The 14,391-nt window shown below is 47.4% G+C and overlaps 1 protein-coding gene across 2 annotated transcripts in view; it reads right to left on the bottom strand.

The window, feature by feature from the left end:
- EPHA8 (EPH receptor A8) overlaps nucleotides 1-10,460 on the bottom strand; it is a 61,621-nt gene extending 51,161 nt beyond the window's left edge. For both annotated transcript variants that reach the window (XM_083752526.1, XM_083752527.1), the window contains exon 1: nucleotides 10,215-10,460. In XM_083752526.1, the coding sequence (XP_083608652.1) occupies nucleotides 10,215-10,302 (88 nt within the window). In that variant the 5' untranslated portion in view covers nucleotides 10,303-10,460. The remainder of the gene's footprint in view (nucleotides 1-10,214) is intronic.
- Nucleotides 10,461-14,391: the final 3,931 nt, after the last annotated feature.

Raw genomic sequence — 14,391 nt, 5'->3', positions numbered from 1 at the left:
CTTTTCAAAGGGTGTAGTTACAGTTAATGAAAAATTAGTCTCTCTCTCTCTCTGTCTCTGTGTGTATGTGTGTGTGTTATGTGTACAGATAAATCTGCCCTTGCATTCCTCCCTTCCTAAAAGCACACACACATAAAACATATTTTTAAACTAGATTGCTGGAAACAAGTGTGCTAAGTCATAAGCATAAAGCAAGTATTGTCAATTTACTTATGTAAGCATGTGTGTGAGAGATGTGGGGTCTTACAGAAGCAATTCTGGGGTGAACTCCAGCTTGAAGAAATAAATTCCAAAATTAGTGTTTATTGTGAGCTTAACACATTTCAGGGAAGGAAACATTTTTAAGGGCACTGAAAAATTCAAACATAATCAGGAAACAGATGATTGACACAAAATAAAATGGAGTGAAATATATTCTCCTGAATCCATTTAAAGATACTGAGTTGTATCCAGTGCTTGTGCTACACAAAGTAGACCCATTGAACTTAATGAACCTTAGTTATGTTGATTACCTGTAATGAGTTTGAGTAGGACTAATATTGACTACAACCCATAAAGTTCTTTATAGATAATTACATCACTCAAAAAAAAAAAAACTAATATCAAAATATGTTTAACATTACCAAGTTCAAAACAAATTGTTAATAACGAAACAAACCCTAAACAATTTTTTTGGGGGGAGGGAGAGCTGAACTATAAATAAGATATTGTACATATACACACACACGGCTTTTTTGCAGTTGGAGCTCACAGGAGGTAAGCTTGACACCTCTCAGATGGGCACCATTGTCGTTCTAAAAGAACAAGGGTGAAGTTCATGATGAGCTTCAGCACCTATTTTTCTAGAAAAATAGCATTGTATACACACATTATATCCAGCATGAAAGTAGGTGTAAAAGGTAAAGTAATATTTTTTAGCAATACTTCTAACACACCAAGGATAATGCAGTAGCTCCTGCTACAGAAAACATTCAGTGTGGAATTCGTCATAATAAAATGTGACCTCTAGTTTGGTGACAGACTGGAAGCTTGCTTACCCCTTTTAAAGGTAAAGGGACCTCTGACCATTAGGTCCAGTCGTGGCCAACTCTGGGGTTGCGGCGCTCATCTCACTTTATTGGCCAAGGGAGTGGTCATGTGGCCAGCATGACTAAGCCGCTTCTGGAGAATCAGAGCAGCACACGGAAATGCTGTTTACTTCCCGCCGGAGCAGTACCTTTTTATCTTCTTGCACTTTGATGTGCTTTCAAACTGCTAGGTTGGCAGAAGCAGGGACCGAGCAACGGGAGCTCACCCCTTGGCGGGGATTCAAATCACCGACCTTCTGATCGACAAGTCCTAGGCTCTGTGGTTTAACCCACAGCTCCACCCGCGTCCCTTACCCCTTTTAAGGACCCACAATTTAAGGACTAAGGAATGACGTTCCTAGCTTTTCGGTGACTGTTTGGGGCATGTGGATATTCTAGTCCACACCAGTGACTCGGAGTGGGAGACTGTACAGCCTAGTCTTTAATAACTTGAGACCAGTTCACTTGAAGGATCACCTTAACCAATATAGACCGACTCAGCAACCTCAATCTGACACTTTTAATGAGTCCCACCCAATCTTTGTTCAGTATGTGTAAGGAACTGATCGTTCCTACATTCTGGGTAGGAATGACCACTGTGTATCATAAGAACATAACAAGAGGCTCCTGGATCAGGCCAATGGCTCATCCTGTGCTCACAGTCACTAGCGGAGGAAGGGGGTTGTGATAGGTGTGGTCTGCCCCGGGGGTCATCCTTGAGGGGGAGTGACAAAAAGGCACACCGCAGGGAGCTCGCCCTGCCGCTCCCGTGTGCAGTGGCTTGAGCGTGGCAGACAGATCTGCCCCCATGCAGCTCACAGTGGATGGCCCCCACCTGTGCACCTTGCCCTGGCCCCCCTGGGTGCACACTGCTCACAGTGGCCCCCCAGATGAACCAATGGGAAGCCCCAAAACAAGACCTGAGCACAGCAGCATTCTCCCTTGGTTTCCAGCTACTGGTATTCAGAAACAATCCACCTTTGACTGGGGAGGCAGAGCGTAGCCATTATGGCTGGTAGCCATCAATAGCCTTCCCCTCCACAAATTTGTCTAATCCTCTTTTAAAGCCATCCATGTCGATGCCCATCACTGCCTCCTGGGGGAACAAGTTTAGCTACACTCCATGTGAATGCTTCCTTTTGTCCTTCCAATATTCAGCTTTTTGGGATTCTTGTGAGTTCTAGTATTGTGAGAGAGGGAGAAAGACCAGAGCCCTCATCGTCCAGCCCATATTTTCCAGTGCGTTTCTCCGTTACTTTGCTAGCCACAAAACTAAACAAACAAAGATTGCTCATCCTAGCCACTTTGATTGCAGCCCCTCCTGCAAGATAGTGAGGCACCAACCTGCTTCTGACTGATTTAGAAAACGCAGACTGTTCATAATCCCAAGGAAGCTGTTAATTAAGTTTCCACAATTCAGATCACTTGGGGTAAAAACTTCAGGAAGTCAATGAATCAGTGAGCTATACCATCCTTTGGCTTACATTCCACGCCCCCCCCCCCATGGTTTATTATGGTATATTTCATTGGATTTTTAAAATTTCCTTTTAATAGCTTGTTTTAATTAAGTAGTGGATTCTTCTGCCGGGGTGAAGTTGCCATAGCCATAACCTACAGGCGTAGCTCTAAATAATGTTGTGGCCACTTGTGCATCTTGTGGACTGGAGTCTTACTCAGAAGTGCTGTGGATCACAATGCTGGGATGCTAGGATCACAATAGACCTCATTTGCAGGTCAGTTTATTCCATTTCCCCTATTAATTTCTGCATTATATTTGAGCTGTCATGAGACGTAAAAGACCATTGCAGAAGGTTAGCAGAATATAGTGGAAATTTAGGACTCAGTTCCATGTTAATTGCTTCCAGGGGGCGGGGCTTGCAACCACGTTAACCCTGAAAATTGTAAGAGTAAAATGACGAAATTTGGGGCAGTATACTGGCATACAGTTCTTTCTTGCCATTTCAATGGGTGAATCATGGGAGAACAGAAACACGCATATGTGGAAAGGGTGTGGGGGTAGCAATTCAATCATCATCTTATTATTATTATTAATGTTGTCCAATTATGTTCATTGTTATGTCACACCACGCCCACTGGTGAAACAATAAGCAAACAAAAACACAGCCATTTTTTGAAATTTTAACCTATCTGGATTTTGCAACGCATTTTTCCAGCCAAGTGACACGTACAAAAATGCATACACCAGGAGACAATGTGCATTGTAATGCATGCATTAGTGAAAATAACACGTGAAAATGCATAATCTAAGGGGAAATTGCTTTTCAGAAATGTGTATATCAGACAAAATTGCATACAGATCTGTGTATGGAAGGGAAAATTCAAATTATATTATTATTATTATTATTATTATTATTATTATTCAAATGCTGCTGAATTTTCATGATTTTTTTAATTTAAAAAATTGCAAACTGATTTCAAAATGTGGAAAACTGAATAAAAAAATGAAATAGACAGATTCACCCTGGGTCAAATAGCACACTGTGCTAAGGGTGAGCAACCTACAATCCACAGACTAATTTTATGTGGTTCTTGACTTAATTTCTTTCAGGTGGCAAGAAAGGGGAAAGGGAGGTGGCAGGAAGAGAAGGAGGGAGTGATACCAGACAGACAAAAGAGAAAGGTGGCTCCACCCACCTTTGACTCCAGCCCCACCTACCTTTTACTCCAGCCCCACCCACAGCTCCCCTTTGATTATCCCTGCTCACCCCTGCCCTTCATGAAACTGCAACAAACTTCAGACAGACCTCATTTGGGATTGGGATCACATTCAGGCAGAGGAAAGGCTTTTCAAATGCACCACCCTCCTACCCAAACATGCCGTTGTCCCAACGAAAATCTCTTCTTCCTTTAAGCAGAAAGGGAGGCTGTAATTGGTGGTGACTGGCAGTGGAGAAAGAGAGGATCATGGGTCAACGGAAGTGCAGGTCAACCAGCTCTTTACCTGTCCGACTTTGAAATCATTTCCTCTCTTTCTGTCTGTCTCTCTGACACACAAAATACTGAATGCATAGGTAAGGTAATTGAACATCCTCCCAGTCAAAGGTAGAGAAGCTTTCTTTCTCAGGTGATGAAGGTGATTTGCCTTGGGTGCAAGACCAGATTCCAAAAGTGGGTGCTTCTTCTCACCTTCCTCCTGCCACTCCAATTTCTTTCTTTCTTTCTTTCTTTCTTTCTTTCTTTCTTTCTTTCTTTCTTTCTCTCTCTCTCTCTCTCTTTTCTGGTACTCCTTTCTCTTTCTCTCTCTCCACTCATTCTGCATTCACACAGCAGTTTATTCCAGTTTCTTCAATGTTTCCAACTGTTAAATTTTGTATTATATCTGAGCTTTCACATGACACCTCTGGAAAATTAAGAAAATGTAGCTCAAGTTTAGCATTCATTTCTGTGCTATTTACTTCCAGAACAGAATCTGGTTGCAAATAACACAGGAATAAGTTGTAAACTTGTGCTATAAGGTAAAGGTAAAGGGACCCCTGACCATTAGGTCCAGTCGTGACTGACTCTGGGGTTGCGGCGCTCATCTCGCTTTATTGGCCGCGGGAGCTGGCATACAGCTTTTGGGTCCTGTGACCAGCAAAAGAAGCCGCTTCTGGCGAACCAAAGCAGCGCACGGAAACGCTGTTCACCTTCCTGCCGGAGCGGTACCTATTTATCTACTTGCACTTTGATGTGCTTTCGAACTGCTAAGTTGGCAGGAGTAGGGACCGAACAACGGGCGCTCACCCTATCACAGGGATTCGAACCGCCAACCTGATTGGCAAGTCCTAGGTTCTGTGGTTTAAACCAGAACACCACCTATATCTAAAGGTGGCTTTTATGCCATGTGAAAATTCAATCTCTGGTCACAGCGGAAGGGCAGCATTTCGTGGTTCACCTCAGGTGCCTAAATGGCTGGGAACAGCCCTGGAATTGGAATATGGACCATTTGCCCAATAGCACCTGAGCCTTTATCTTTTCAGACACATTGTTTTCTGCATGACTTCAGTGCCCATACTCCAATTCTGGAGTATGATGTGATATTAGAAGCACATGGCTGCCAGGCCCAAATCATCCTGTTACTGAATGCAACCTTGACACCACACAATACTGTGACCCAAATGTGATCCTGGAACTAATAATAAATTATCTGGGCAAGTCCCGTACTGGAACAGCCTCTGGTTGTGTGAGTAGAAGGTCACAAATACACACTAGGTTTGGATGGATCTGGCAGCCTTGGTTCCTCTGACTTTCTCATTTTTGCAACCTACAGTTCAGTCCTCCATGCTTCCACATCATTCATGATAGGCACACAAACATGTATACATTTATAGATATAGATATATTTAAATGTCCTCATGGAAATTCTTCCGCAATTTAGAGGACATACAGATTTTGCAAGAATGCCTGTTCGTATATTATTTCATGAAAATATGCATTTTTTTAATGCAGCCATTCCCCTAATAAACCCATGGCTGTACTTCTTAAACTTTTGGGGGGGCAGGATCAGAGTACTGCATTGCAAAATTTGGAGATGTATGAGGGCTCATCCAGATTTGCCTTTGCCCCATCACTTTCCCCCGGGGAAGCCTACACTTTAGTGATAAATCGGAGCAAATGTCAACTGAGTTTTCTCTGGGTTGACATTTGCTCTGATTTATCGCTAAAGAGTGGGTTCTCCTGGGGAAAGTGGTGATGCAAGGGCTCAACTGCTGGGACCCATGCTTTCTAGACAAAGGACAGGTGGAAGTGTGGATGAGCTCGGAGTTTCCAGCGATTGTGCTTTTGTTCATGCAGTGGATGAATTAGTTGATCTGCATTAAAATGTGACGTCAACTGAATTTATTCCCTGTGTCCACCACAAACAGTATGATCACAATTGGAAAACCCAGACAAGTCAGTACATCCACCCTGGAAACTCGTGCTCACAGCATAAAAATGTCCAAAAAATATTTTTGTGTGTGAACGCAATGGGCATAAATATATCCAAAAATATTTTCTCGTGAAAGAGATCTTTGATATGGAGAGGAAAGGGTGGGATTTGGGGATCAAGTAATGAAATATGGAACTGGAAACAAGGCAGGGGCGGCGGATCTTCAGAATGGAAAGCCCGCAGCCACTCCCCCCCCCCAGCCACCAACCCTCCTTCGGTAAGGTGGCATTTGGAAACATTAATGCCAGTACCAAGCCTCTGCATTGCTTGGCACAGACCTGGCAGCGCGGACAGCATCATGCTGGAGCCAAGGACAAACTGGCCTCGTGTGGCCCATAGTTCAAACCCACCCAGCATCAGGGGAAAATAAATGCGCTCTGCAAATCATAGTTACGTAAACAGGAGCAGAGCCTCCCAGCCAGAATCAGGCTGGCATGATCTGTCTGGGCAGCTCTGTCTCCCTCAAGGAGACAGAGCAAGTGCACTGCCCCAAGCCCTGGGGTCAAGGTGATGGGCCCCTTTGTTTACCTGGCCTCAACTCCCTTCAGAACCATCTTTCCAGAAGGGTGGACTGCGCGAAGCAACGTCGGCCACTCAGCACAGGCTATTCGGGTATTCGGAGCCAAAGGAACGCAGGTCACCATGATCTCATGCAAATTCCCCGAGACACCCTCCTCTCTCCCACTTATCTCTACCAGCTTGGAAACTGCAGGTGTGGTGCCTGCGGAAAAGCTGCAGGAAAGGGCAGCGAAAAAATGATCAAGGGGATGCAGCAACTCAAATGTTCCGGCGTTTTAGGCTTTTTCACTTGGGGAAAAGGAAGACACAATGGGGTGGGGGGACAACAGCACATAATCCAGGTGGGTAAAATGGTGCCCTGCATGAAGAAAGTAGAAAGGAAGGCATTGCCTCCCCACCCCATAATACCAATACCAGAAACCAACGGGGTCACCCCGCAAAGCTGAATGGTGCGAGATTCAAGGCAGCAGGTAATTAGACTGCAGAATTCGCTGCCACAAGATGTGGAGGTCACAAGCTTAGATAGCCTCAAAAGGGGGTTGAGTAAATTCACGGAGGAGAAGTCTATCAGTGTCTATGATAGTCCCAATGGCTACGGACAGCCTCCAAGATCACAGGAAGCATGTCCCTGAAGACCAGTCTCTAGAGAACAGCAGAGGGGGAGCTGCTGCTCTCATGTGCTGCTTGTGGGGGAACAGGTTGTGACCCTAGACCCTAGGCTGAATAGCCCTCTGCCCTTGTGGTTCCCCTGCAGCTCTGTAATAGGCCTTGAGTTTGATCCAGCAGGGCTCATCTGAGGCGCCCATCCTCCCTGTCACAATCCCTTTTCTGCCAGCTGTCTTTGACCTGACATGCTCTCTCCGTGTGGCTGTGGTTAATGTAGCTTCAGAGTTGGCGTGTGAGAGAGAGCAGCTAGGGAGCTGGGAGGGTTGTGGGAGCTGCTTTGCCCTGCTGTGACCTCCTTGTGATCTCTCAGCCACCAGGGGAAGCAGGTAAGAACCGTGGGTGATGATCCCCCTGTCTCTAGGTGGCAGGGAAACACAACTGCACTTGTGATTCTGAAGGTCTAGGCCAGGGTAGAAGAGGGGGACGAGTACAGGAGAGGGGCATATCTTCTTTAACAAGCACATGGAGGCAGGTGAGGGCCCAAGGAGAGCACTGCTGGATCAGACCAAAGGGCTATCGAATTCTACATCCTGTCTCCCACAATGATCAATCCGATGGCTCTGGGAAGCCCATAGGCAAAGCATGAAGACAACAACCCTCCTTCACTGCTATTCACAAGAGCATAAGAAGAGCCCTTTTGGATCAGACCAAGCACCCATCCTATCCAGAATCTTGTCTCTGTCAGGGGTCATCCAGATGCCCAACCACCCATCCCCCATTCTCCTCACCACCCCCCAGCAACTGAAATTTAGAGGTATGCTTCCCCTGAACCTATAGGTTGCTTTTAGCATTAATAAATGCTAAAATAAATAGCATTAATAGAATTATCCTACATGAATTTATTGATTCATAAATTGTAGAGTTGAAAGGGACCACAAGGGTCACAAGGCTGCCTGGCTTTTGGTTTGGACTCAGTCTGACCCTTATGTTTCCCTCCCATTGTGGTTTTGATCTATGGGCTACTTTTAAAATGAGGCTGCATTTTAAATTGCATTTTAACCTGTATTTTAAATTTGGTTTCTTTCTTTTCCTATTATGTTTTTACTTTCATTTTACTGATGTTAGATGCCCTGAGCCCAGCTCTGGCCGGGGAGGCCGGGGTATAAATAAAATTTATCATCATCATCTAGTCCAAATGCAGTAAATAATTTGCCCAATGTGGGGCTTGAACCCACAACTCTAAGATTAAGAGTCTCATGCTCTAATGACTGAGCTATCCCAGCTTTTTACCTTCGTAAGAGAGACTTGTAGCAGTTAGAGTCATGGCAAGGACTGGGGAGACTCCAGGGTCACATCCCAATGAAGCCACAAGGTTCACTGGATGACTCTAGGCTAACTTCTCTCTCTCTCTCTCTCTCTCTCTCTCTCTCTCTCTCTCTCTCTCTCTGTCTAACCTACCTCACAAGGGTGTTGTAAGGGTAAAGTAAAAGGAAGGAAATCCATGTACTTTGAAAGAAAGGAGGGATATAAATGAAAGCAGATACAGTGGTACCTTGGTTCTCAAACTTAATTCATTCTGGAATTCCATTCGATTCCCAAAATGTTTCAAAAACCAAAGTGCGGCTTCCAATTGGCCCCAGGAGCTTCCTGCACTCAATCGGAAGCTGCAGAAGCTGCATCGGACGTTCGGCTTCCGAAAAACGTTCGCAAACCAGAACACTCACTTCTGGGTTTGCGGCGTTCGGGAGCCAATTTGTTCATGAGCCAAACCATTCAGGAACCAAGGTACCACTGTAAATGAATGCAAAATCAGGTAGGGGCTTTGGAAGTACGGTTGTGGCACACAATTGACAGGAATAATGGAGAAATGGGCAGCTCTACCAAGAGGCATGCTGTAGCTCAGCTTTTGCTAACCTGGCGCCCTCCAGGTGCTGGCTGAGGCTGGAGTTGTAGCACCAAAAAAAACATCTGGAGGGCACCAGGTTGGTGAAAGCTTCTGTAGGTGAAGAGGTGCGGAGACTATGCTGTAGTTGCTGGAGAGGAGTAGTGGAAGAACTCAGGCTAACAGCACCAGACTTTACAGAACTGGTCAGTACTCTGGCTAGTTATCCATCTACCTGATGTTCACTCTAAGGCCCCACAGAATGATCCTGGATGTCTTCTGGAGATGAGACAAGGAAAAGCACAGAGGTCAACAGTGGAATGTGAACATGCCAGTGGATGGGCACTTATTTAAAGTCCAGGGAAGTTGGCCATGCAGAGTCAGCCGCTCCACTGCAGGAACTGGTTCTGCCATAGTTTCACAAGTAGGCATGCGTCATGGTGGAAGATGCAGGTGGTCTTGACAGTACCACAGGGGTCAGCAGAAATGGGCAGTTGCTCTAGAACCAAGAATGCCAGCCAAGACAGGCTGGCACTAGAGGTGGCCTAAGCCCCAAATCCCGCCCTGCTAATCCCCAAAAGCCAAGGGCACTGAGACCAGCATCTGGGCAAAGGAACCAGCAACAATGTTGTGGGACAGACTCCTCCTAAAGCACAGAGGTGATGAGCAGGTGTGTCCTGTCTGCCTCCCCTTCCTAGACTTTTCTACGCAACAAAGTCCATCTTTTAAGACGCCCAGCAACCCAGCCTCTTCCTCTTCTCAGCTCACAGACCACAAACGCCCACTGCACTCACGCAAAACTGGGGCATCCTGTCTGCACACACCTTGCCACTGATGGCGCCCTGAGCTGGGCACTCTTCATTATTTACAGAGCGGGAGTTCCCGATGTCCTTCTCCTCCGCTGTGTGGCGAAGTACCGTAGCTCCCTGAGCCCCTGCCTTGCAACAAAAGGTCCCTGGTTCAAATCCCGCCATCTCCTGCCCGAAACCTAGTCAGTGTGGGCAACGCTGAGTTGGAGGGACAAGCGGTCTCGGGCAGGTTCCCGGGTCGCTGTCCCCAAACCTCCAGGAGCATCAAACTCTGGGAGACCCTCCCCAGCAGTGCGAGAGGAAGTTTGCTGGGCGACAAGCCCTCGCGAGCGCCCAGCCCACCCGCGCCAGCCGGCACCCGAGGCAAGGGCTGCCTCTCCGCGCTGCTCCCGGGCTCTTACCTTCGCTGGTGGTGGCCGCGAGGCAGGCGGCGCAGGAGGCGAGGAAGGCGGCCAAGGAGGCTGCGCGCTCCGCCGGGGTCTTGGCCATAGTGCACCGGGGGCAGCCCGGCGAGCCAGAGCGAGCGCCCTGGCTGCGTGCTGTCAGCGGAGCCCCGGCGCCTCCGACTGCACTTTCCCCACATTTGCTCCCATCCACACTCCGGCAGCGCTGCGCGCGGGAGGAGGGGGCGAGGCGCCCGGCTGCCTGTCACGGCGCAGAAGCCAATTGGATTTGCAGCCTCGCCAAAGTTTCCCCTTCCTTCCCCCCCCCCACCCTCCTCTCCTCCCCATCCGCCACCTCCCACCCACCCCGATCGCTGGGCCAGGAAAGCATCTCCTTCCGCGCAGCCAGGGAGCGGGGTGGGCACCTTTGGTCAAACACCTCCTGCGCCTCCTGCATCTCGCCTCCTCTGCGTGCAGCTCCAAAAAGAAGCCCTTGCCTCTTCTCGGTCCTTTGCGCCTTCTGCATGGCAGGTTGTTTGCGGTTGCTAGGGAACCGAGCCTGGACAGCCTGGTGCCCGGTTTCCCCTTCCCGGACCCTCGGGCTGGGTGGATGCTCAAATGAGGGAAAGGGGCTGCTGGACAGGTCCCGGACCCAGCCGCTTGGACGGGAAGGCTGCAAAAAGCTGCCTAGAATGGCACGGATGGATTTGTCGATTGCAGTTCCTTCATCCCTTCCGCCCCCAATCTGAAGTTCGGTCCTGTACATTTAAGCATCAGTTTATGGTTTGTTTGTTTGTTTGTTTGTTTGTTTGTTTGTTTGTTTGTTTCACTGCACATTTTTCCTGATCTGCCTCCTTTTTTTGCAAGCAATTGGTATAATGCGTTTTGCATATTGTTTTCAAGAAATTCTTATTACAATTTATTACCTTTTCACCCTAAGGTCCTGGGGTGGGTTACAACAATTTAAACGATTAAAACACAGCACTGATATTAAATCACAATATATACACAATATTGGACAATATTGGACAGGACCCTCATGATCTTAACACCCAAGATCAGGAAGGAGGCAGTCTTTCATAGATTTGGGACCTGAATCGTTTATATGGATTTTATACATACACCCACCAAGGGGTGGATCTCCTATGAAACTAATGGAGATTACGCTTTACCACCCCTAATCCCGAAGCGACCTCAGAAGTGACTTTAGTCCACATTGTTTTTAAAAGATATGTCTAGTAAAACCAATTTCAGTTGCACAGCTCAAACTGATTATTATTTTGTTGTTGTATATATTTCAACAATCCCAAAGTCTTAGAGTCAGTTGCCTTTCCTCCTAACTAAGCCCCAGACTTGCCCCACCCCCCCGCTACTTCAGGGCTCCACATTTTCTTATCTCTCGTGAAAATCAGCAAAATGTTGATTTTGTAGGTTTCCTGCTCAGCCTTAAAATACATCTTTAAAATGACAAATTCACAGCACCATGTGATGATACATAAGGTAAAAACTAAAGTGAGCAAATCACATTTTAAACCAGAAGTAACACATCTGTTTCTAATCAAATTCAGCTTATTGATCTGGAAGTACAATTTTAAAAATGCTGTCCTGGGTGATAAAATGTTTGTTCTCCTCCAGTTCCTGACCTTCAGCAGAGGTAGAGAACCTTTCCTCAGTCCCTAGGCTTCACTCTCCCATGGGGAACCTACTAGGGATTGACTATGGGATTGGGGTCCCCTTCAGCAGGGGATGAAAGAGAGGGTAGAGGGGCAGAGGGGAAATTGCATGCAAATCAAGCCCCATGCAAATCAAGTCAATAAGGTGAGTCCGTAGTGGCTATCAGTGGCTCTCTGGTTTGAGGTAGTCACACTATCATCCTCCGACTCCATTGGAGTAAAAGGCTGCTGGAGCAGTTGAAGTGGCCCCTTTCCAGAATGTGCAGCTGGGGTGGAACTGCTGCTCCTACATAAGCCTCAATCTAAAGCTGAAGCAACATCAGAGGGTGAGGCCAGGCCTCTGACGAGGTCAAGGCTTGCATCACAACACAACACAACCAATTCATGAGCTTCTAAATAGGGCTGTGCACCAGAGCTGTCCAAATTCCAGATCTCAAACCAAACTGGGCCAAATTGGATCAATTCAGGATTTAGCTGGGTCAGGTTGAGGCAGCCACAGATTGAAGCAGGTCTGCCCTGAATCATCCAGGGCTTTCAAAAGGGCCTGTTCTGGCAGGTGGGGAAGAGAGAGAAGAGAAAATGCCATGATCTCCATTTTCTATCCCACCCAACTGCATGCTCTATTAAACACCATCCAAGACCCCTGAACTGAGTTGGAGCCAGATTCGGGTTGGGTCAGCCCCAGTTTGGATTGGGTCAGGTTGGGGCCAGTCTGAAGCATCAGGGGGCTTTTGCAAAACTCCTACTTCTACTATAACCACATCTTGCCCCTTTCACTGCCTCTTCTTCAAAAGGCTGGGTAGAGCATCTGCACACTGCCTGTTGTGGAGGAGCATGCTGTCACTATTTGACACCAGACTTCTGTTTTGTTTTGTTTTGTTTCCCAGGAAGTTCTGGGAACACAGTTCACATTGATGAAAGAGTGACCATAAATAGAGTCGGATTTCTTTAGCGTTTTTGCTTCTTTTATCATTTCCTACATAGCAATGAATCCCCACGGTCTTAACTCAGAGTCCTAGCCATCATGACTAATCTGATCAGATTCTGGAATTGCAGAAAAGGCAGATCTTCTAGTACAGAGGTATGGGACCTCCTTCCTTGGACCATTTGACCACACCCTTCAACATTTCACAGATGAAAATATGAATGCTCTTGTAAGACCTATGTCCTCATACTACAGATCATTGCATTGTGCGAGTTCACCCCCGCCTTCCTCTTAACTTTGTTGGATCCAGTATATGCTAATACTGTAAGAGTGATGGGCCCTGTTGCTGGTCTTGTGTCAAGGAACTGTGAATGAGCCAGGTCAACCGCAGGGCAGGCACACAAGTGGCAGGCACGGAATGCAATTAGCTCTTTATTAACAGAAAATAACAACACAGAAGAGTCCTCTGGTTCGCCTTAATCTAGCTAAGATGGTCTGAAACTGACCACTAGCTCCAGCCTCCCCCCTCTGGCCTCTCACTTTGAACCCCTCCCAAGAAGATGAAGGGGTGAGATCCTCCTCCTCTGGGCCTGTCTGGCCTGTTGCTCAATAACGTGCAGCACTCTCCTCAATCAGGGTGTCAGAGGAGGAGGTGAGTCACCAGGACTGGGACTGTCCTGCTGCTATGTGCTCACATGGTGACTCTCAGCTTCTAACTCTGTCTTGGAAGACCCTCCTTCTCCTGACCTCTCTTGATCTCTCAAACCCCCTGCTTCTAGCACTTCCTGGCTCATCCCTTCTGCAGACTGCTCTTCAGTGTCCTACCACCAGGATCCGGGATCTAAGTTGTCTTCTTCTGTGCCCTCCTTAGGGGGCTCTTGGGCAGGTGGCTCCCACCACTCTTCCTCATCCAGCCAGTCCCTGACATCTTGGGACCCTGACAAATGACCATGTTTGCCACCTTCTGGAGCCAGCTCTGCCTACTATATGTTGCTAAGCCATCTCTGATCCATGCTTTATTCCAGGGATGGGGAAACTACTTCAGCCTGAGCGCTGCATTCTCTTCTGGGCCACCTTCTCAAGTCCTCGTGCTAGTAGTGGGTGGGACCAGAGACAAATGTAAATTTTACCTTTGCTCAGCACACTAGTTTCTGCAAACACCCCTTTCTATCCTCCATCCAGGCAAGCAAGAATCACTATCGGAGTTCAAGGACATATTCCAGGCAGAACAATGCAAAGCTGGGCTGGTGAGGGGTGTGGCCTCAGGAGACAAGGCATGGTTGGGGGCGGTGTCCTGCAGAAGGAGGATGTGAAGCAGGGCTGGGGAGGCAAGGGGCCTGGGGGAGGTCCTTAGGGCTAGAGGGAGAGGCCTGAGGCACTGGGCTTGAGGTTCCTCACGGCTGACCTAGATAAAGCAGTGGCCAGAAATGGCACGAGGCAGCTTCCTCGGTCCCAGCCAAACCCAGCTAGAAATTTCAGAAGCCGCCGTCTATTTGAGATCCATCCATAATGCAGAGCTATTAACTTTAAACTGTTGTCTTTGCTGCCGGGCCTTTGCTCACGCTGCGAATGCAAATATCAGCGAGACCCAAATTAC

Source organism: Podarcis gaigeae (assembly GCF_964106915.1).
Source record: "Podarcis gaigeae genome assembly, chromosome: 8".
Classification (NCBI taxonomy): Eukaryota; Metazoa; Chordata; class Lepidosauria; order Squamata; family Lacertidae; genus Podarcis; species Podarcis gaigeae.
Note: the sequence above shows the minus strand (reverse complement) of the source record. Positions and strands in the feature narration are given on the sequence as shown.